Below are 22,248 nucleotides of genomic sequence, written 5' to 3'. Positions count from 1 at the left end.
ATCTCCCCCCTCACATCCAGCTGTGACTCCCCACTATTCCCATGAGTGCCAAGCTGTTGGTCTCTCTTGAGTGTTGTTCTGCTTTAAAATGAACTTTCTGCACGTGCAGCAGGAGCTTGATCAAACTCTACCCCAGAGGCAACTGGAGGACCATAGAAGGGTATGTACAGCAGTCGAGCACATTCAGAACTCATCTCTCCCTTTCCCCTGTAAACAGTGAAGCCTAAGTCGTGTAAGAAACTTGTGTGGTTGAATGCTGGCTGGAAAATGCAACAAATGAGCCTATGGACAGAGTGAGGTGCTGCAGCCCCTTCTCTGGGTTACATGGAAGGGAAATGAGTGCTTGGCTGTTCTGAATTGAGTTCGGGTCCTGGTCTGGTCCATTCCCACTGTCCAGACCTTCCCCGTGGGTGCTGATCACTCTGCTGTGAGGTGACATCCATCAGTGCTGCTGGAGCTGGCTCCTCTGGCCACACCACCCCTTCCTAGCCAGCCAAGCTGCAAAAGCAGCATCACTGGTCCCTTTCTTCTTTTCTTCTGCTCTTGTAGCTGGGAACACAACAGCAACAACTTACAACTGCTTCACTCTAAAACATGGAAGATGCTCTGTTTTAAAGCTTCTAGCAGGTTTCTGATATCACTTGGAGTTGTGTGTTGCATCTGCATTGCTGATGCCGGTGCAGTGATGGTTCTGTGTGACTTACTCTTACTTCACCTGGTGTGAATGCAGATGGAACTGGACGCTGTTGGGTTTTTCCCTAGGTACCGTATTTGATTTTTCTGGTTATTGCCAAACATCTGATATTTGTTTGCACACTGCCCTCGTCAAAGTGGTGCACAGCACTAACAGGATGGTTAAAGAGCTGTTCTGGAGCCAAGCATTGCAGCTGAATTAATTGGAACATTTCTTAAATACCACTTATTTTTTCTCCCTTCTGCTTTGATCACGTACTCATATTTTGTTAGCTGATAACATGGGTCTGGGTAAATTTGTAGGAACCAGAGCTTTTCTTCCCAGTTAGAGCTTGAAATGCTGGTGACTGTGTATTGCCAGACCTGGATCAGCACACTCTGACTAGAAACAACTGCTTGGTACTTGTTCCTGCTGTATTTTCTGGTGATTTGCCTTGTTTTGGACACACAACACCTACAGACACCAGAGCTGCCTGTCCTGCTCAGGTCTCCACTCACCGCAACTGTTTTGACCATGGAATAGAAGTCACCTCCTGCTCCACAAGGGGCCAAAAGGAGAATCTGGGGGCAGCTCCAAGAGCTTTAGTTGCCCTCCTGAGTTCAGGCAAGGTGCAGTTTGCTGAGCAGCTTTCTCGAGGCTGGATATGTGTTATCTTTGTAGTAAGTAGTAAAAATCCCTGGTTTAAATGCCTTTTGACAGGATGACTGCCAGTTAGCTGAACAGAGGAGGAAGGTGGTGCTGTGAGAGCTCCCTTGCAGCCATTTGTGTCCCAGGGCCCATCTGGGTGCCAGGCTGCCTTCCCAATCAGTGCACATGTCCAAGGAAGATGTAGTTCAGGGGGTTTTGTCTGGCTTGGCCTTGTTCTGTCACGCAGCCTCCCTCAGCTGCCAGGCTGGGAGCAGGGCGGTGGATCCAGCCCTGCCCGGTGCTCTGAACACTCTGATGTCGCTGTCAGTCGCAGGAGCTGCTCCAGGACAGGGATTGCTGCAGCTCCTGAGCTGTCTCCTGCCTCCCCACATGTTCTCTCTTTGTGATGGGGAGCGTGTGCCCCTTGGAGAAGTGCTCATCTCCTCCTGCTGTTGCTTCCACAAGAGTTTTCCTTTCTTTCTGCTGTTTGGGAGCTTTTGGAAGCAGCTGATTGGAACACTGGCTTTGTGTTTATTTTGCATCCTGTTCCCTGACACTTGTTCCCTCCCCGTCTGTCCCATGAAATGCAGCTCCTGGGCTGCAGGTTCCACACTGAGAATCCCCAGGAACCATTTCTGAGCTGCTGGGTTGTGGTGCCAGGGTGGCAGTGGGAGCCCTGCCTTGAGCCCAGCCCTGTGGGGAGGGCAGAGATCCCTCACCAGCTCAGACAGGTGTTGGGCTTCTCCCTGTGGAAGTGATTTCTGAAATTTGGTAAAGAACTGGATTTTCAGATAGGCTTTTGTCTTTTTTATTTTTTCTTTTGGATTATAAGGATCTTTTGAAGTGACCTTTGTGAGTGCCAGCTGTGTATAAAGTCAGTGGGACTGCAGCAGGGCTGGAGTTCTGTACAAGCCAATTAATGCACATTTATGTCGTTCCGTTTACTTGTGTTTTAAAGGCCTCTTGTGAAATTTTAGAGTAAGACTTCTTTTTTATGACAGCTAATGTATTAAATGACATCTTGAATCTATAGCCAGACAACCAATTTCATTTGAAATACAACTGAAGAATCAATGAATTGGTGATGAGCACTTTTTGTGAATGGAACTAAAGATAAGATGCTTAAGTTCATTGGACATATTTTTAATATGAAATTATTTTTGGCTAAATTTTTTTAAATTTTTTTTTTCTGACTCCCCAGAAAAGCCCTTCCCTCCCCTCTGCAGCACTGTCCCAGGGTGGTGCTGCTGTAACCACGCAGCCATTAGCAGGGCAGGAGCTCCCGGTGACAACAATCCCTACAAAAATCCCTTAATCCGTGTGCAGGGTTTGTGTGCTGGCAGTGCCTCCAGCTTTGTCCAGCTCCCCGGATCCCAGGGAATTCCTGTGGGGGCTGCAGTGGCAGCAGTGGGGTGATGTTCCACTGGAGGTGTTGGATCTCGGCTGGCTCGCGCTGGGGCCGTGCTGGAGCTCTGGGTGCTCCAGGATTTGGGGTTGTGTGAGGAGCTGCCCTGTGCTGGGCTGGGAGGGCTGGCGTGGCTGGGCAGCTGCCAGCAGGGAACAAAGAGCCAGGATCCAGCGGGATCGCTCGCGTTTCTGCTCGGCAGCTGATGGGTCCTGTCAGCTGCTGGTGGAGGGAATGGAGCACAGCCCTGCAGGGTTGGTGGCATGGCACAACAGGAGAGGTGTGAGGGGATTAAACTGTTCCTTAAAACCATTTCTGCTGTTCCTCTAATCCACCTCTTGATTTTGTGTTGGTGCTCTACAGATGCCACTCCTTTGCATTTAAGACAGAGACAATAGAACTTAATTAAAACGAAACTCTCGGAAAATTAAGTCTGTCTAGAAAGCTGTACACAAAACCTGAAGTGCAGCTGTCTGTGTGATGCATGGGGGAACCCATAATCTTATTGAGCCCCACGAGACCCCTGCAGTGTCCCAGCCCATCAGGAGCTGCTCAGTGGATTTCTCCAACTCTCCAGGGTTTCGTTCCCCCTCCCTCACCACACGAAGGGTGCTGGTTAACAGCAGCCGCGCTGCCGATGAACACGTGCGGCTGGCTCGTTCGTGGAGCTGCCACGGTGATTTCCCTGTGCTCTTTGCGTGCAGGGCGAGGCCCTGAGGCAGGTTTTGGTGAACCGCTACTACGGCACGGTGCGCGCGGCCGGCCGGCGCGAGAGCCTCACCGCCTTCGGCAACGGGCCCCTGGCCGCCGGCGGCCCCGGCAAGGCTGCCACGGCAGGTAGGACACGGGCTGCTCCTCACGGCTGCCTCCCGAGGGGATCTGGGGGTGGTGTTCACTGGGGTCCCAGGGTGAGGGAGTCTCGGGGTCTCTAAATGGTCACAGTGACCCCAAGGTACATCAGAAAGTCTCTTTTCCCAGCCTGATGCTCGATGGAGGAGTCTGAGCTCTTCGTTTCTCAGTCTCAAGGTTGTTTGTTGTATCTTATCTATAAAACTCTTTCTCCTGTCCAGCCAAGGTCCACTCTGCAAGACAGAGGCACTCTGCCTGCCCCTGGGCAGTGTTATCCTTTTATACTAAAAACTAAATGTACAATATTTACCATAACTTCCCAATACCGTGCCATGAGCAGGGACCCCTTCCACTATCTCAGGTTCCTCACTAATGGAATCACAGAATGCATTGGGTTGAAAGGGACTTTAAAACTCATCCTGCCATGAGCAGGGACCCCTTCCACTATCTCAGGTTGCTCCGAGCCCTGTCCCCCTGTCCCTGCCATCCCCATGGTGCCGGTGCCATCCTGTTTGTCCTGGTCACCCTTACAGGAGGAAGCTCTGGCTCGAGCTCCATGAGCCGAGGGGAGATGAGCCTGGCAGATGTGCAGTGCCACCTGGATAAAGAAGGTGCTTCCAACCTGGTCATAGATCTCATCATGAATGCCACCAGTGACAGAGTGTTCCACGAGAGCATCCTGCTGGCCATTGCCCTGCTGGAAGGTGGGAACACCACGATACAGGTAGGGAAATGGAAAACTCCATCTTGGGACTGAGCCCTGTCGGGAAGGGAAATGTTTTTATGAAATCCAGGAAATTTGAATGGGTTGAGGAGCCGGGAGGGGAAATTATCTGAATGATCTTTGGCCTGTAATTAAAGGAAATATTAATGTCTGCCATGCAAAAGTGAACTTATTGGATGTTTGCACGGGCACTGAGTACGTGAGGTGTTTTTCCAGGGCAGTATAGAGGAATGTGTAATAAAACAGCTTTGTAGATAAGTTATTGACTGCTCTTACAAATAACTTAAGTAGCTGTAACGTGCTCAGAGACTTTTACAATGAGCTGTTCAATTTCCGACTGGAATTTGACATAAGTGTTTGGTAAACTCGAGACCACCACCATTCTCCAGCAATCTCACTGTTCTTCCTTTGTGTGTTTTCAATAAGGATTAGGTTCCCCTGTAAGAAAATTGTCCCTGGTGTGGATTAATGAACACATACCAGCGAGCTCTTACACTCCTCCAAATGGAAAGTAAAACCTTATTACAGCAGAACTTGCTTACAAAGATGATTGAATCTGTGATATCTTATTTGTTTAGCTCTGCACATGTTGTGTTTGCAGTCTGTCTGTGGGGCTGATCCTGACCAGTTGTAACTGATTGTTGTGCTTCAAACACACACTAGATCCCTACAGCAGCACCTCCTGTGTCCATGCAAACTTCCCCTGAGAGAACAGGGAATGTCTCTGGGCTCCTTCACTCTGTAATCAGTGCCCTCATTAATCCCCTGTGTATAAGCTCTGGAATGAAACTTCTTTGCAATGGATAAAGTGGGAATTGAGTGTTGAAAATCCTGTGTCACCTTAAACTGCAGTGACAGGATTAACATTCCTGGGGGACAGTCACTCCTTTAAGTTTCCTGCTCTTCTCTAATGTAAAGGAAGCTGAGCTTTCATCCTTGCAGCTCTCAGGGAGCCTCAGGTAACCTCTCACTGTCATGCTGGAAGGAAAAACAAACTGCAGCAGCCTGACATGGAGAGATCCTTGGCTTGTGCTGGACCTCAGTGCTAAAGGATTGGGCAGAGTCACTCCCACAGCGCACAAATCCGTGTTGGGAGCAGATTCCTTAGCTCACCCACTGCAAACCAACAGGGAAATCTGCAGTCCCTCTCCAAAGACGCCCTTTTGCCCAAAAGGGAGGCAGTTCAGTTTGCTTTGCTGTCTGTGAGCAGGAGCTGGCAGGCTGTGGAATAGCCCTGCGGTCAGGAGTGATGGATGGCTCTCAGGGCAGGGGCACTTCCACCCCACACTGTGCCCTGCTGCCAGGCCCTGCTGCACTCCAGCCTCTCCAAACATGCTTCCACAGCCCAGAGTGGCTATTTTCCATCCTTCCCAGGCAGGGATAAGTGCAGCCAGCAGTCCCTGGGTGCGTGCTCCTGCAGGATGGGCTGGGAGGGGGCTCTGCTGCAGTGTGGGCTGCTTTTAAGTACAGAATGTTTTAGGAACCAAATGACTTGTGATGCCTACAGCTAATGCTGGGAGCTCTGAGGGCTCGGACACACCCAGCAGCTCTTACTCATGCATGCAAAGCACGAAGGGGATGTTGTTGAAAAATCCCGTGGAGCCGTTGGGATGTGCGTGCTCCGTGCTGCAACGCTCCATGGACTGCACAGCAAACTGCAAACAGGGAGCATGGTCGGTGCACAGACGTGTTCTGTGGCTTTCCTCCACGCTGGTTAAACTCCTGGTGGTGGGGAGAGAGTTTTCTGGTGCCTTGCAGTGGCTCCAGCACGTGGGGGCCCGTGGGACGCTGGCAGTGGCAGTTGGGAACAGCCTGTGCTCAGCACTGTGAGCTCTCAGCAGGGCTCCAGTGGGGAAAACACCAACCACAAAGCTTGACTTCTGGAGAACAGCTGCCTCCACACTGGGAATGAAAGCGAAGGTGGAGGCTTGCTCTTTAGTAAAATCATGAGTTCAGGGCTGTATCTCCCAGGGTAATTGCTGAGGGATGGGATGGCCAGGTTAAACTGGTATCCTGAGACAGGGAACTCGTCACCAAGCTTTGCTACCTCCATGTAGGAAGAAAGGCTCACAATGCAGAGGGCCCTGGTGCAGCCCAGCTGCTCAGGAGAGCTGTGTGGGTACATGCTAATCTGCAGAGCTGATTGGTTTTGTGCAGCAACCTTTGGCTGTGACACAGTGAAGATTTACTGAGTGCAGCAAAGTGATGGTCTCCCCTTAGCAGGAATTCATTTTTACAAAACTCGCTGCAAGATTTGGCTGCTTGTGGAAACAAGATGCACTTGGGAAAATTAACCTGATCCTTCCCTTGTGTTTTATCCCAGTCTCTCTCTAATGTTCTTTGATAAGTTTTGCAGAGTGGGTAGATAGGGCTTGGCAACCTCTGCAACCTGCAGAGTGGATTTTCTGCAGTTCTTCTGCAGTTTCCAGTAAGTGCCAGTGCAAGAGTCGTCCCCAGTCTCTGGACTAATAACTGGGCTCATTTTGCATCAGATGCACTTGTCATTGGGAGAGTTGACCTAGCCAAACCAGCCAGCTTTGTCTTTGAGGTCTAACAGAGTTTATCTTCATTTAACAAATTTTGTTTTGTTATTATTAGCAGCTTTTGATTGATAGTGTTCCAAACCAGTTTGTTCTGTGCTCAGTTTGAATAATTTCTACTGAACTTCAATTGCCTCTATCTACAGGCCTTTGAGGATAGGAAAGTGGTGGGGTAGGGACAGGTTATGTAAAAAAGGCTCTTTGGCAGCAAAGCCAGAAAGGTGTCACCCCTGCATGGCATTTTCTTAACTGCAGGTTTTCACACGGGAAATTGATTCCGCCCGGAGTGCAGCAGAAGGTTTGTACCAACACACAGCAACTGGCACATGATGATTGTAATATGGTTAATAATGGGAGTTCCCAGGTAACTCCCATGAGCTTCAGTGGGAGAGCACATCCCCATGATGCTGGGAAGGGATAACTGCAATAGGTGTTGCTGTTTCATTAGGTGCAGGCAGGGCCAGCATTAAGGGTAGGCAAAGTAGGTGGTTGCCAACTCCAGCAGAAAAGCAAATCTCGAAACGTTCCTTGTTGTAATTGGTAGGAGGGATTTTTATTGTATTGTTAAGAAAATGAATGTGGGGGAGAAGCAGGACAAGGGAAGAGGCTCCTGGTTCACCTGAGGAAGGAGGCTGGGCTGGTGGTGTGTGGCACCCTGGATCCCACGCTGCTCCGTGTTTTGCTGCAGGGGTGAATGTGAATGTGGCAAATTAGCTCTTCTGGGAAGGGCTTTGCCCGCTTCCAGCTATCTGGGTGGAAACTTTCTGGGCTTCAGCTTCTGGAATTCACTCAGAAACACTGTCAGGTTCTTTGGGAGCAGGATGGTGGTGACCTTGCGGTGGCTGTCACTCTGGCTCAGCAGGAGCCCTGGGTTTCAGTGGGAAGCCTGCCCTCGTTTGCACAGAGACAGAAGCAGAGGTGGAACCACGAGGTCAGCACCAGACAACAAATTATCTTGACAAATGCTGCGACTCACTGAGCTGCAAATTACATCAACCCCTTTATTAATTTATATAACCCTGAGCATCCCCCTGGGGAGCGCTGGCTCAGCGCTTCTGAGCAGCCCTGGGGGTGCCCCACGTTCTGCTCCAGAGGGCGAGGGCTGAGCCTGCCCAGGTGCCAGTGCCTGGCTGCCGTGCTGGTGCTGCCTTGGGCTCACCAGGCCGTGCTGGTGCTGCCTTGGGCTCACCAGGCTGTGCTGGTGCTGCCTTGGGCTCCCTTCTCCAGAGCAGGGAATGCTGTGCTGGGTGCTGCTGCTCCTGGGCACTCAGAGCTGCATCTCCTTGGGAAGGGATGAGCGCTCAGTCCCTCCCCGCAGCATGGCAGCAGGGCCAGGCTCTCCTGTGGTACAGCCAGTGAGTGACAGTGCAGGAAATTGCTGAGGACTCGTCCTGCAACGCTCCTGTCTCATCTGCTAAATAAAAATCCCGTGTGCTGTTGCTCTGCCTCACCTCCAAGAGTTTCGGCTTCCCTGGGTCGGTGGAAGTTAATGGCAAGTAAAGCCCCTTACATAACACCACTCCGTGGAGACTCTGCTCCCTTAATTAGGGATCTTCTCCAAAGTCAGCCTGCGTGACAAATTACCCACGCGCACATGTTGGTGCTTTCAGCAGGGGAAGGTAAAATGAGGTTGATGACATTGGTTGTTGCAGGCAGTGTTTAAAGTGCTGCCCCAAGGTGACACAATGCACCTCTGCCACTTGAGAGTGGTGCTGCCTCTGTTCCCTTTGTCCACTGCAGTCACAGAGGGTGGGAGTTGGCACACAAGGAAAAGCTGGTTTTGTTCAGGAAGGAAGTGGGATTTGCTCCTGGCTTTAAGGCATGTGAGCAGAGTTGCTGCTCTTTGCAGAGGATGATGGTGGCATGTGCTGCACAGCTCTGTGCCCCAGAGCTGAGGATGGGATGAGGACCAGGGGCCACCCTGGCTTGAGACAACACTGATGAGAGTTGTGCCTCCATCCCAGCATGGCAGCAGTGAATCAGTGCTGTGTGCAGTGATGGCTTGGAGCTCACTGGGGTGTGGGAGGCTCCTTGGGGATGTGACAGTGCAAAAAGTTTGTGTCTTTGAGCTGTTTGAGCTTCCTTGGTTGAGAGGATCTGTGTGCCATCCCTTGGGGCTATGGCTGTGCTGTCCCTGGAGCAGCTGCCATGGGCACAGAAATCTCCGTGGCCAGCTCCTCATCAGTCAGGTTTGCTAGGGAATTCTGGCCTCGCACAACTCTCCCATCCAATCTGGTCTTACTCCATACTTGGACTCAGCTGATGTTTCTCAACATTTCTCCTCATGCCTTGCCACCAGCGAGGAAACTCCACCAGAATGAATTGTGGTCTCCTTTTCTGTGCCTCCAGCTGTCCAGAGATGATTGATTGCTATTATATAATTGCAGGATTGATGCACAAAAGGAGTTGAATGCAGAGCTATCCAGTTCTTTGTGTTTCTGGCACTTGGGGGACACAGGGAATCCCAGAGCTGGGGGTACCAGGTCAGTCACAGCCCTTGGGGTTGAGAGAGCAGAGACTTCAAGACAAATTCATGTCCTTGAGCTCATTGTAGCACTGGCTGTGAAATATTGTGACCAAAATGTCCTATTTGGTTGCAGGAACACTTTGTTTCTTTTTTTATGTGGCTGCAACTGCCCTGCAAAATGGGGGGAAAACTCTGCAAAACATTACAGGAGTACTGGTGGGGTAAGATGTCGGCTTAGTGACACAGTAGTGCTTTAATTTGTGGTTTGGACTTCTAAAATCAGATTTATTTATTGCAAGATTTGCAGCAGTCATAGATAGCAGTGAGCACAGGCAGTTGTATGCAATGGCAAAGGCTGCAGAGGCAAGAATGTCTTTGGGTCACTAAACTTCTGTAAATAGCACTTGAAAACTTTTGATCATTGATAAAACAAGTCTTAAATTGTCTGTTTGCTTCTAACAGACAGATTTCTGTGGTAGAGGATGTGGTATCTTTTTTTACATTGTTTTAATGGTACCTGTTTAGGAAACCAGTGCACACCCAGCAATCTCTTGGCACATGTTAAACAATCACCTGCCTGTGTCTTTCACTGTTTTAATGTGTTTTTACTCAAGATAAAACACACCATTTAAAAAAAAAAATTCTGATTATGTCATGAACATGACATTGGAAAACCTGTTGATAAGGACCTGCATCATCAACTGTGGGCAGAGATCTTGTCCTTTTCTGAAAGAGCCCTCTCCAAAAGGGAACCTTGTGCAAATCCTGACCTCCTTGAAGTGGAGTTCCCTTCCAGAAGAGGCACAGGCCCTGCAGCAGCCGTGAGGGACCTCTGCCCTGATGCTCCACAGCACATAAGGAGACGGGAGCCAAGTCTGTGGGAGCACACCCATCTTCTCCTCCTGTATTTTGATGTATTTAGCACAAAATAAGTCTCAGTGTCCCTCAGCTGTTGGGTACCACCATGTTCAGAACAGCCCAGCCCTCCTGATAATGCAGTGTGAGGAATCCTTCCTGCAGGGGAGGTTCTGTTTTCATTCAGGGCACTGGTGTGCCCAGGTGACACTGAGGCTGGATGAGGTGAGATGGTGACAATGGCACCTCATCTTTGCTCCTGAGCTGCAGCTCCCACTGCTTCCTGAGGTGTGGCTGGGCCATCAGTATTCCTGGAGCAGAGCATCCTCCAGTCTTTTTGCCAAAGAGAAGTTTCCTGCTGCATTCTGAGGTGCCCATCTGTGTGGTTGAGCAGCGTAGGTGGAAAAAAAGGAGAAGAGGCTCTAGCTCAGGGTTCAGCTGTGCCTTGGTGGCCTGGTGGTGTTCGTGGCTGGGTACCACCTCCTCTGTGGCACTCCTCTCAGCATTCCACTGGCATCCTGGTCCTGCAGGGAGCTAGCAGGGAGGTAAATCAGGAATTCTCCCAATTCCTCTCCATGGGATCCAGGTCCAACATAAACTTTCAAGATGATCCCTAGCAGGATTAAAGTCCTCCTGGAGCAGGCAGAGGCAAAGCTATTCAGCAAAACAAGGTCATGCTGCCTTTTTTTTGGTAAGCACAGGAATCAACAAAGCGCTGTTATATAACTTCTATTTATATCCCACTTGCTCACTAGCTGCAGGCACACAAGAGTAGCTGAGAAGGGAATTTAATGAGCTCTCAGGGCTTGCTCACCTTCCAGAGCGGGTAGGAGCCAGCTTGTTTTTGAAGTGCGTCAGCAAATGAAACTGGTGGTGGGTGGGTGGTTTGGGTAGGTGGACTGACTTGTTGCTATGGTTTTCTTTAATTCCTCTGTCTCTCAAGGAGATCTTACACTTTTTTTTTTCTTTTGGGGAGTCTGCAGACTTCCTTGTTTCTCACACCTACACAGCACTTGCTGGTTCGGTGGGGAATGGGCTCCATGATTCTGCCGTGGGATATAGCATCCATGCTCCCGCCATGGGATATGGGCTCCATGATTCTGCTGTGGTGTATGGGATCCATGCTCCCGCCATGGGATATGGGATCCATGATTCTGCTGTGGTGTATGGGATCCATGCTCCCGCCATGGGATATGGGATCCATGATTCTGCTGTGGTGTATGGGATCCATGCTCCCGCCATGGGATATGGGATCCATGATTCTGCTGTGGTGTATGGGATCCATGCTCCTGCCATGGGATATGGGATCCATGATTCTGCTGTGGTGTATGGGATCCATGCTCCTGCCATGGGATATGGGATCCATGATTCTGCCATGGGATATGGGCTCCCTTCTCCTGCCATGGGATATGGGATCCATGTTCCTGCCATGGCTGAGCTGAGTGACCCAGCCCTGTGTGTTCCCACAGGGATGCAGGAGGAACCCAAATCAGCAGGGCAGACCCTGAGTCTCCCAAGCTCCCAAGGCCGTCTGTGAGCCCGGACCCCACAGTGCTGTTTGTGCCTGTAGTTCCCCACTGTGCCTCCACCAGTGTCACCTCATCCTTCCAAGGGCTCTTACTGGCTCTGGAAGGGTGTGAGGGAACTGTCTCTGTGTGAGGTTTGTTCTTGCTTTCTTCTGTGAGATGACTTTAAGTTGCATCAAGATTTTGGGTGTAGCAGTAGGAGAACGTGCAGGATACAGGGGCTCTTCCTGATGTGTTAATGCTTCTGGTCTCGTTTAAAGCTGGCTGGGACAGGCAAGCATTTCCACAGGTCAGGCTCTGTACGCTCATCACCCCCAAAAAACATTCTCCCATAAGTGGGCAGAACCCTCAGCAAAGAGCAGAGCTGTGCAGGGTGGAGAGTGGATGCCCATGGCAAGGAGAGTTTGTCTTATTTGTGGAAAATAGAGCTGGGAAGTCCTCCTTCTGCTTTCAGGACAAAGTTTATTTTACAGTTTGCAAAAAAAACCAGGCAATTGAGGTGTTCTGGCAGATTTTCCTTATGGGTTTATTTCAAACTGTGAAGTATGTTCAGTGTGAAATATTTCAGCTGCCATTTCCTTAAGCTATGCAAGACTAATGATATCCATCACTCATGCCCAAAGTGATGGATCTCCAGCGAGCCAGGACGTACGAGAGATTGAGAGAGAGAGAGATTAGTGATATTTAAAATAAATAAATGAGGAGGGACCGAAAGCAGAGTTAGGTTGGAATTCTCTGCAGTGGAAGCCCTCGCAATATGTTTAGGCAGAATGTAGAGGGTTGGCACTTGTGCTTAATTCAGTGCTTGTGTTACTGCAGTTCCCCTTAAAATGTGGCTTGTTTGAAGTAGTCCAGCTCTAAGAAGTCGTCTGGGGGTGGCAAACTTCCTGCAGAGATGAAGTAGCACACGAGTTTTGCATTAGTTCATGCTGGCAGCCTGGCTGGATAACCCGAGCGAGCTGAGGTCCCTGCAATGATTTCTCTCTAGTGTTGGAATAAAATGTCCTGAGTGGAAGCCAGATCACTGAGCTTTCTCCTCCTTCTGGAGGGACTTTCCTCTCTGCAATCGCCCTGGCTCGCCAAGTTCCCGGGGTATTTTCTGCTCACTGGCGTTAGGGAAACGGGGAAGGAGACAACAGCTAAAGCAGTTTGCTGTAATTGCTGAGGTGCTTGCTGGGGCTCTGCTTTCCCTGGTTTCTGGGTAATCAGAAGCCTGTTTTGCTGGGGAATTCTTTGGGATGCGCTGGGATGGTCTGGCAGGGCTCGGTGGCTGATGAAACATCCAGGGCAGGGTGCGGCCCCGGGAACGCTCCGAGCTCCGTGGGCTGACGGCAACCTCGGGCTGGCTCCTGCAGCCAAGGCTGCCTCAGGCCAGGCCACCCCTCCTGGGGAGGAACGCAGCTCAGCAGAGCCTGCCCAAACCCGGGGCTTTGCTTCAACTGCTGGGTTCTGCTGCTGCTTCTCCCAGGAGCAGTCAGACAGCCCAGCCTGGAGCGAGGCTGGGGTGGAACGTCAGCCTGTTCCATGAGGAGCAGCCCCGGTGTTCCACGAGGAGCAGCCCCGGTGTTCCACGAGGAGCAGCCCCGGTGTTCCATGAGGAACAGTCCCAGTGTTCCATGAGGAGCAGCCCCGGTGTTCCATGAGGAACAGCCCCGGTGTTCCATGAGGAGCAGCCCCAGTGTTCCATGAGGAACAGTCCCAGTGTTCCATGAGGAACAGTCCCAGTGTTCCATGAGGAACAGCCCCGGTGTTCCATGAGGAACAGCCCCGGTGTTCCATGAGGAACAGTCCCAGTGTTCCATGAGGAGCAGCCCCGGTGTTCCACGAGGAGCAGCCCCGGTGTTCCACGAGGAACAGCCCCGGTGTTGTTCCTGTTCGTGGCTGGCAGAACTGTCCTGGCTTGGGGCAGAGCCAGGGGACAGGGTAGGGAAAGGTGTTCCCAGTAAAGAGGCAGCACACACAGCCCAAACTGGCAAGGCTTTCAGAGGCACGAGCTAGAAATCAGCTGCCTTCAGCTTCTGCTTCTTTTTGGGTCTTTTTCCCATTTAAAAATCCTACACTGGGCACAAGCTCGCTCATCATTAAATTTACTGTGGATTAGTTACATTTAGAGTGGATTAGTTACCTGGGTGTGTCCTCTGTACACCTTACACAAAGGTACCAGGCTGCTGTGCTGTGTGGTTTCACTCTCCACAGGACAGATGTCAGTTCTGCTGGCTAAAATCCAATTTGTTACCCACTGCTGGTATGAGAGACACGTTAAGGAGCATTTGTCCCTGCCCTGTGGTTATCCTGCCTCCATAATCCTGCCCCCCTGAACTGCTGGGGAGTTAGCTGAGCTTCTCTTCCACTCGTCATTAGAAATTTTGTATATTATATATGTCAAAGGTCTTAGAATTAAATGTTAATGCCAGGAAATGTGCCCATTCTTCAGTGATTTATTTTTTTAATGTGGTTCTACAATCCAGCTTGTTAATGATTTGCAGTATTTGAGAACATGCCAAAAAATACCCACCACAGAAAATTATATTAATGCTGAATAAAAAGTCAGCAAGCAAAAATGGTATTTTCAGTTTAGCACGAAACGTTAGGTAAACATTTCACAGAGTATGTAAATAGTCAGAAGGGAAGAGGAGACCAAGTTCCTGGGAGTAACTACAGAAGAGACACAGGCTTAAAAAAACATCAGTGACTGGAAGTTAGGGGCATAAAGAAGAGCTTAACCACATGTTTCTAATAGTTGTTAACCACTGGAACAGACCATAGAGAGATGTAGTTCATCATCTCTGACACTTGCTCAAGAAAGACAGGATTATTTTCTCAAAAAACACATTATACACAGAGTCAGTGGGGGAGTTTGAGGGGCTGCTGGTGCTCCAGGGTGGGCAGGGTCAAGGTCCTGCAGTTGGAACTTGGCCCTTGGTTTTTCTTTTCCAGAGAAATCCATCTCTGGATTTGCAGCTCCTCTTCTGCCTGTTGTGCTGTGCACCAGGAGATGAAGTCACAGGTGATGGTGGGATTTACTTACTGCCCTCCTCTGGCCCAGGGGGATGCACTGGAGGGGCAGAGGTGCAAGGGGGATGTCCTGCTGGGCCTGAGGCTTCTGGAATCCCTTGGGAGCAGAGTTGGGTGATGGAGAGGGAAGCAAGTTATTCACAGGTTTCCTGGTAGCTGGTGTTTTCAGTTGATCTGCTCTGTGGTGCTTTAATCTGGATGTCAGGAGGAGCAGTGGTGTGGGTGCTTTGCAGATGGGTTCTCCTTCCATCCCCTTGGAACAGTGAACATGAGTGAATGTTTCAAGGGGAAGCTTCACTGATTCAAGGGGATGGAAGGAGAACGCAGCACAGGCATCTCTGTGCTGATGTGCACCACTGCATCTGTGCTGGAGGTGGTTGGTTGCTCCCTCCTTAGAAATGATGGAGGGCTCTGTGGTGATGTCCTTGCTCACAGTGAGTATCTGTCCTGTCAGACACTCTTGTCACATGGGGAGGGTCTGTGTTTCCTTCTGAGGCTGTGTAATTCATCACCATCCCATTATCCAGCCATGGTTCCTGTGCCCTGGAGATCAGCTGGGCTTCCCTGGGTTGGGAGCACTTGCAAAGCTCTTTGCTGGGCCTGAGTCCATGGGGCAAACCCCCCAGGCTGCCGTGGCCCTGCCATGGCTCCTGTGCAGGGCTGGTGACTTAACAGACATTAGCAATGCATGGTTGAATTCAAATGCAGTTTCACAATGTGTGAATGCCAGAATGCTTTGGGTTGGAAGGGACCTTAAAAAGGGCAGGGGCACCTTCCACTAGCCCAGAGTGCTCCAGCCTGGCCTTGGACACTTGCAGGGATCCAGGGGCATCCATGGTTTCTCTGGGCACCCTGTACCAGAGCTTCCTCACCCTAACAGGGAAGAATTTCTTCCCAAAATCCCATCTAACCCTGTCCTCTGGCAGTGGGAAGCCATTCCCTGTGTCCCTCCATGCCCTTGTCACAAATCCCTCTCTGGCCTTAACTGTCCCTGTCTCCAGTACCACATGGAGCTGTGTCTCCACCATCTCTCAGACCACTTTTCCCTACTGGGACAGCCAGACACAGCCCCTGCTGGTTCCTTATGGGACACAGTTCCCTCCTGCAGAGGTTTTTAGGAGCTCCCAGACCCCAGTGTGGTGGTGAGTGGGCCCTCAGGGATGGCTGGTGTCAGATGCTGCAGTGCCAGGGCTATGTTTAAAGCTCTGTTCCTCAAAATCCCGCAGGAGTGTGGAGGTTGGCTGTTCCTCCACGCTTGCTCTTTCAGCAGCCCGTGGTTCCGTGGTGTCTGTACACAAGCCAGGACCCCAGCAGACGGTGCTCTAAAATGGCCACTCGATTTCCGCTTTAAAAAGGGAGAGTTCTCCACTTTCTGCTTGGAGGCTATATCCGTAAATAAGATTTTAGGATTTCTGTCATAATTATCACCACCCGTTACCTGCTCGAGCGCAACTTGCAAGATCACACCTCTTAAAATACAGTATCTTTGGGAGCTGGCATGTGGTTGATTCATATGTGTGAAGGTGTTAGGCATCCTGACCTAAACTGAAACAATCATTTGGTGACACCCCTTCAGTGTGTGCACAGCATGCACAAAAAGCTTTACTGGAAATGCTCCTTTCATTTGGGGTTTTTTCTCTGAAGTGCAGTGGAAACTCAGTTAAAAAGCTTGAAAAGACGACAAAAATCAAGTCTGTCAGCAAGAAATAATTACTCTCATAAAAGGTATTTCTTTGGTGTGGTTCATTAGAAAAAGGATTTCCTTCAGCACAGCTTCATCACAGGGAAATTCCTTCTGTCTGGGCTCTGCAGATGTGACAGTCAGGTCATGGCCATCGCTTCCTGACAGCCAAATTTTTCAGTGTTTGGCCTTTTTAGAGCCTGTGGTTTCTGCTGGTCTATCTGTAAATTATTGTTGTTGTTATTATAGTAATCTTTGTAGAGTGAAATTTCCAAGATGCTCCTTGGATACAAACTCTTCCTCTCTCTGTCCTTGCAGCCACCAAGCCACAGAGTTAGTTCAGGCTTGAACCCCCAGTTATTGAGGGGTTCTTGGTCAGCCTCACCCCCTTCACAGGGAAGGATTTCTTGAATATACCTAATCTAAGTCAGCCCTCATTCAGTTTAAAGCCATGGGAAAACATTATGAGAAAACATTCAAGTTGTTGATACAAACTCTTGGATTGGATGTTTTATTTTTACTGTACCATTGCTAATAAATGAGCTGGGCACCCAGCTCACCCTGGGCGCATCACAGGCCCAGCAGTGTTTGGGCAGAGGGCACAGACTCCTGCAGGGCACTCTGGTGGGTGTCAGGAGGGGGTACTGCTGTGACTGGGTTTGGGATGTCTGTCCTGGGTTGTTCTCCTTGCCCTCCTCTCTGTTCATCACCAGAAATAACCACAATCTTCAGAGTTTACCTGAGGTGCTAAGGGCAGGTGGGAGGTATTGCAGTGGTGGGAGGGATATCTCCTGAATATTGACCACGTTCTTTAAATAGCCGCGCTGCTGCTCAGGCTGTAATCAAAGGCACGGCTCTGGGAGTGTTCAAAGTCACTCCGTGTGTTCTCCGTGCAGCTGCTGCAGTGATCAAAGGCAGCAGCAGCCACGGCCCCGTGTGCTCCACAGCAGAGCGGGCAGGATATATTGCTGTTCCCATTTTAATTTGTTTTTTCAATAAATCAGCCTTCATTCCTATTCATCATGTAAAGCTGTTGGATGGCGAGCCGCTGCAGAATGCTAACTAATTTCATAATGCTCTGCATAAGGTGACCCACTTACAAGTTCATCCTTCAGTCGTGTTTAAGCTCTGGTCCTGATTTATGTAACAGCATATTGGTTTCATCAAGAGTTGTCTGATCGCTCACTGTGTTGGCTCCTTCTTGACCTGTGCATGATTTGTATTCTCCTCCGATTTTAGGGAGAACTTTCTGTCTCTGTGCACATATGTGCAGAAGAAGAGTAATAAACCTTCTTAAAAGTAGTCAGTGCTTTGAGTTTTTCTGTCACTGAAAGATATATTGGAGTGGGGACTACAAGGAGTTTTAAGGAGCCTGCCGCAGGCAGGGCAGGGGAAGCTCAGCACGAGATGTCCCTCACAGCATCACATTTTTGGTCTGTGATTAACATTGGCTTTTGCCTGTTGTGAGTCACAGTCCCTTGGATTTGAGGGTGGGAAGGCAGGACAGTTCTTCTTCAATATTTTGCCCATACCCTTTTGTTTCTGCACTGATAATCAAATTATAGGGAATTCCCTTCTCCTTACCTTAATTCCTGGTACTTACCTTGTCTCCCTTGTTGAGAGTGAGGTGTGCTGCCCAGTTGTATCAGGCAGGTGTTATTTATTGTCCTCACTTATCTTTAAACTTGCATTAAAGTTGTTAATGAGGGACTTAACCAAGCTGAGACACTGGACCTGCCTCACAATAAACTCAGAGTTTCCATTGCTGTGAGTTGCAGCTTCCTGACAGCTAATGAAGCTCCCAGTCCTGCAGGATAGCACACAGTGCAGAAAGGTGGAATTGTCTGGGTTCAGACTGTGTGTGGAGCTACAGATGCTGTTCCTTTTCTCTTGTAGCATTCCTTCTTCTGCCGACTGACGGAAGATAAGAAATCTGAGAAGTTCTTCAAGGTTTTTTATGACCGCATGAAAGTGGCACAGCAAGAAATCAAGGCGACTGTCACAGTCAACACCAGTGACTTGGGAAACAAAAAGAAAGATGAAGACTCGGACAGAGATGTCCCCAACAGGAAAAGAGGTAATCCCCAGTCATTCCCCTTCTGAACTGACAGGGAGTGTGTTTTGAACTCATTTCAACTGATGCAATAATGCTCTGATCTCTGATCCCACAGAGCAAAGTTCAGAGATCAGTGGTGCCCTGGCTCAGGATTTCGAGAGCTTCATCCCCTCTTCATCCATTTGTGAGGTTGTGCTATTGAAACGAGGAAAGCTGAGCTGAGACTCTGCTGCCTTGTCTCGTGACAAGCTGCCCAAATGTGATCTGTAGGAACAACCCCGGGCTATGGGTTGTGGTCAGTGCCTTCTCTAACAATAAATGAAGAAATCCTAATTTTGTTCTGAAGCAGGTCCTTTTACCATAGCTCCTACTCGTGCTAGATGTGTGTGCCCTAACCAATTAATCCCCAGATGTGTAATCCTGCTGTGGTTGGTGTACGAGGTGCGGAGTGTGGCACGAGCCCCTCACCTACACTAAACGTACTCACCAGGAGCTGCTGCTCGTCAGCTGGGCCTGCGGGTGAAGGTGCCAGGGGACAGGTTTCCACACAGCTCCCCTGAGGAGGATGGTGCTGGTGTGTTGCAGTGAGGGAGCCCATGACCCAGATCACCGAGGAGGTGCGGGACCAGCTGCTGGAGGCGTCGGCGGCCACGCGCAAGGCCTACAACACCTACCGGAGAGAGGCCGACCCCGAGGAGCACTACTCGGCCGGGGAGGGGGCCCAGGCCGCGGCAGACAAGAGCAAAGATGAGCTGGAGATGAGCGCTGTCATCTCCATCATGCAGCCCATCCTGCGCTTCCTGCAGCTGCTCTGTGAGAACCACAACCGGGACTTGCAGGTACCGCTCGGTTCTGGGCACCTGTGCTCAGGGTGCACTCGCTGCTGCCACAGCATTATCCCTAACCCCAGGCCTTTTTAAATGGATTATGTGACCAGTTATTCTCGTTGGTCTTGATGTTAATCCAAAAAAAAATGTACCTTGCTGGGCTGATACGAGCAAATCCAGTTATCCAGTGATCTTTGAAGGGTACATGCATTAAAGGTGGTGGGATCAACACTTCTTGGGGCTTTTAAAGAGTATATGTTGAAATCAGGCAGGTGTTGTACTGTGAAGTTATTGATTTGCTTTTGAGAGAGGAGGGAAAGAAAGAAAAATCATGTAGGAAAATGAAGAGGGCATTGGGACTTATGCTCTAGCAGCCTTCAAGATTAACTTTCCAGTATCCAGGTTCTCCTGGATTTTCTTGGATCTGTTCATGTGCCTAGCTAGAGTTGAACACATGGTGAAGGTGTCAGGAAAGCCTCAGCTGGAGGTGAATCTGCTGAGGGACACGAAGGGCAATGAGAAGGATTTCTAGGTTGTATCCACACAAGAAGAGATAGGTAGAGGTGGGTTTGCTGTGGGATGGGGACAGCCCCTGGTGACAGGGGACATGGAGAAGGTCAGGGAGCTCAGTGCCACCTTCAGCTTGCCCCTTACTGGTAGGACTGGCCTTCACCAACCCTACATCCCTGAGATCCTGGTGAGATCTGGAGCAAGGGAGTCTTACCCTTGGTGGAAAATTGGGATGGGAAACATCTAAACAAGCTGGATGTGCACCTGAACAAGCTGGATGCCCCTGGCTCCATGTGGAATTCTGGCTCCAGTCCTGGGTTCCGAGTCCAGCAGGGAGTCTCAGAGATGATCATGGGACTGGAGCATCTGATGGGCAAGGAGAGGCAGGGGGAGCTGGGAGAGGTCAGGCTGGAGAGGAGCAGCTCAGGATCTCTCCCTATGTGTGCAAACATCTGATGGGGGATGTGGAGAGGACGGGCCAGGCTCTGCTCCAGCTGCCTCGTGACAGGGGTTGGAGCTGGCAGTGTCCAAAGGTCCTGGCAGCCTCGGTGTCCTGTGCTGCCCTGGGACGTGTTTGTACAATTCGGGGAGCCCAGAGCAGGTTCCCCCTCACAAAGGGGCTCTAATTCCGATGATTTTTGTTCCGTGCTGCCGGGCTGGGATGGAGGAGCTGGTGAGGCGCTGTACAATGTGCTAAATGCCCTGAGAAAGAGCAATAATTGCCTTGATTGCCCATTGTTCCGTGGCCGGCAGGAGCGTGGGACCCTGTGAGCGCTTTGCAGCGCTGCCAAGTCGCTTCCTCTGAGCGGGACTGCCCCGGCAGGGCAGCAGTGGGATCCCAGCTGCACGGAACCTTCTGGGAGCGTCTCTGAGCGCCCAGGTTACCTCCATCCATCAGCCTTTCACTGGTTCTGAAGGAGAAGAGCCCTTTGATGTGTGTTTTGTCAGAGGATGCTCGTGCCGCCGGCGGTGCCGCTCTGTGGCGCGGTTCCAAACCGCGCGCGCAGGATCCGCTGCTGCCTCTGGCCAGCACCCGCAGCTATAGGAGCGCTCTTGGATCCCAGCCAGGGCAGAAACTTGGCCTGAGCAATCCCATTTCCCAAACAGCAGGTAGCTGTAGTCAGCTCTGAGAGAAAAAGGGATTTCTTTTTGTAGCAACAACAAAGGAAAAAAGGTAGAGCGGCTTTTCCAGTGTAATCCTCTTTCTGCCCGCCTGCCTCGAGGTTTGTCCTTCTCCCTCAGCCCCAAAGGAAGGCACAAGTGTCTGATCCTCCGGAATCTTGGTGTCTGCAGCTGGTACGCGTAACTGAGCTCCCTGCAGCCAGAGGACTCGCTGCCTAAAGGCCCAGGGAAGGGCTCTCCAGGAATTGCACATTACATTTGAATGAGGGAGTTGGGATCAGCTGCCTGGTGCAGGTGTGTGCTGGGCACCCCGAGCCTTTCCAGGCTGATGGGCAAACACAGGGCAGTGCCAGTCCTGCTGGAGGAGCTGCTGTGCTGAGGAGGAGGAGGATGAGGTCTCTGGGTGCTGCAGTACTGTGCCCTCTGCATCAGGCAGCCCTTCCCTTCCCAGCACAGCCCCAGTTTGCTCCACGTGGATGCTGTTCCACGGGGCTGGAGGAGCTGCAGTGCCCTCCCCAATGGATGCAAGGAGTGGGATGAGCAGTGGATGCTTCCCAGGTGTTCTGGCTGAATCCTCTGGATCCAGGAGGAGCTGGAGGAGCTGCAGTGCCCTCCCCAATGGATGCAAGGGCTGGCATGAGCAGTGGGTGCTTCCCAGGTGTTCTGGCTGGCTCTGCCGTGGCTGCTGCTCCTGGGGCAGGGTCTGCACACCCCGGGTCATTCCCACAGGGAGCGGTGGGCTGGCACACTCAGCACTGCAGAGCTGTGTTCCCACCCTGAGGTGCTCTGGGGGACTGAAAATGAGGAGTTCACTCTGTCCTGGCTGAGACAGCAGCAGGCACTCCCTGGGACAGTTTCTCACAGTGCACCAGGGGTTTGTTTTCTACAATTTTTTCCTTCCCCTTGTTTCAGCCTAACAATGTCTTGTGCCTCATTCCTCTTCTCTCCTTGCTGACTGTGGGTCAAGCAGCTCAGGTACAGGCTTAGCTGCAATCAGGATAAATGCTGTGCTGCAGCCAGGGAGCATTTTCACCTCCTCACTTTGGGTATTACCCGTTCATTTTGCCTTTTTTCCTGGAGGGAAGGCACGAGCTCCAGTTTCTGTAGGATCAACCTTTTTTACATTCTGACAAGTTAATCAGAAGTCAGGATACTAAATGAGCAATCAGCTGAAATGTGCTGAATCACTGTCACCTTTAGTCTGCATTCATAGACAGCGTTTTCCTTTTTTAGCTTCGCCTTCCATTGAATCTGCAATTTCTCTCTCTGTTTGCCTTAAAAGACTCATTAGTCTGACTGAGGCAGAGACAGCCAGGGACAGTGCTGCTCTCTGGGCTGGCAGGAAAGACC

At 50.7% G+C, this 22,248-nt stretch overlaps 1 protein-coding gene across 10 annotated transcripts in view; it reads left to right on the top strand.

Annotated features, from left to right (window-relative positions):
• The window catches only part of ITPR1 (inositol 1,4,5-trisphosphate receptor type 1), a 161,430-nt gene that overhangs the window by 101,300 nt on the left and 37,882 nt on the right, over positions 1-22,248 (top strand). For 5 of the 10 annotated variants that reach the window (XM_054280937.1, XM_054280933.1, XM_054280939.1 and 2 more), the window contains 5 exons: positions 110-160; positions 3,431-3,563; positions 4,109-4,299; positions 18,280-18,460; positions 19,025-19,278. In XM_054280937.1, coding sequence (XP_054136912.1) covers positions 110-160; positions 3,431-3,563; positions 4,109-4,299; positions 18,280-18,460; positions 19,025-19,278 — 810 coding nt within the window. The remainder of the gene's footprint in view (positions 1-109; positions 161-3,430; positions 3,564-4,108; positions 4,300-18,279; positions 18,461-19,024; positions 19,279-22,248) is intronic. The other 5 variants (XM_054280938.1, XM_054280936.1, XM_054280935.1 and 2 more) reach the window with 2 other exon arrangements.

Source organism: Melozone crissalis, unplaced genomic scaffold (genome assembly GCF_028551555.1).
Source record: "Melozone crissalis strain CALT ecotype California unplaced genomic scaffold, PUWL_Pcris_2 ptg000029l_1, whole genome shotgun sequence".
NCBI lineage: Eukaryota > Metazoa > Chordata > Aves > Passeriformes > Passerellidae > Melozone > Melozone crissalis.
Note: the sequence above shows the minus strand (reverse complement) of the source record. Positions and strands in the feature narration are given on the sequence as shown.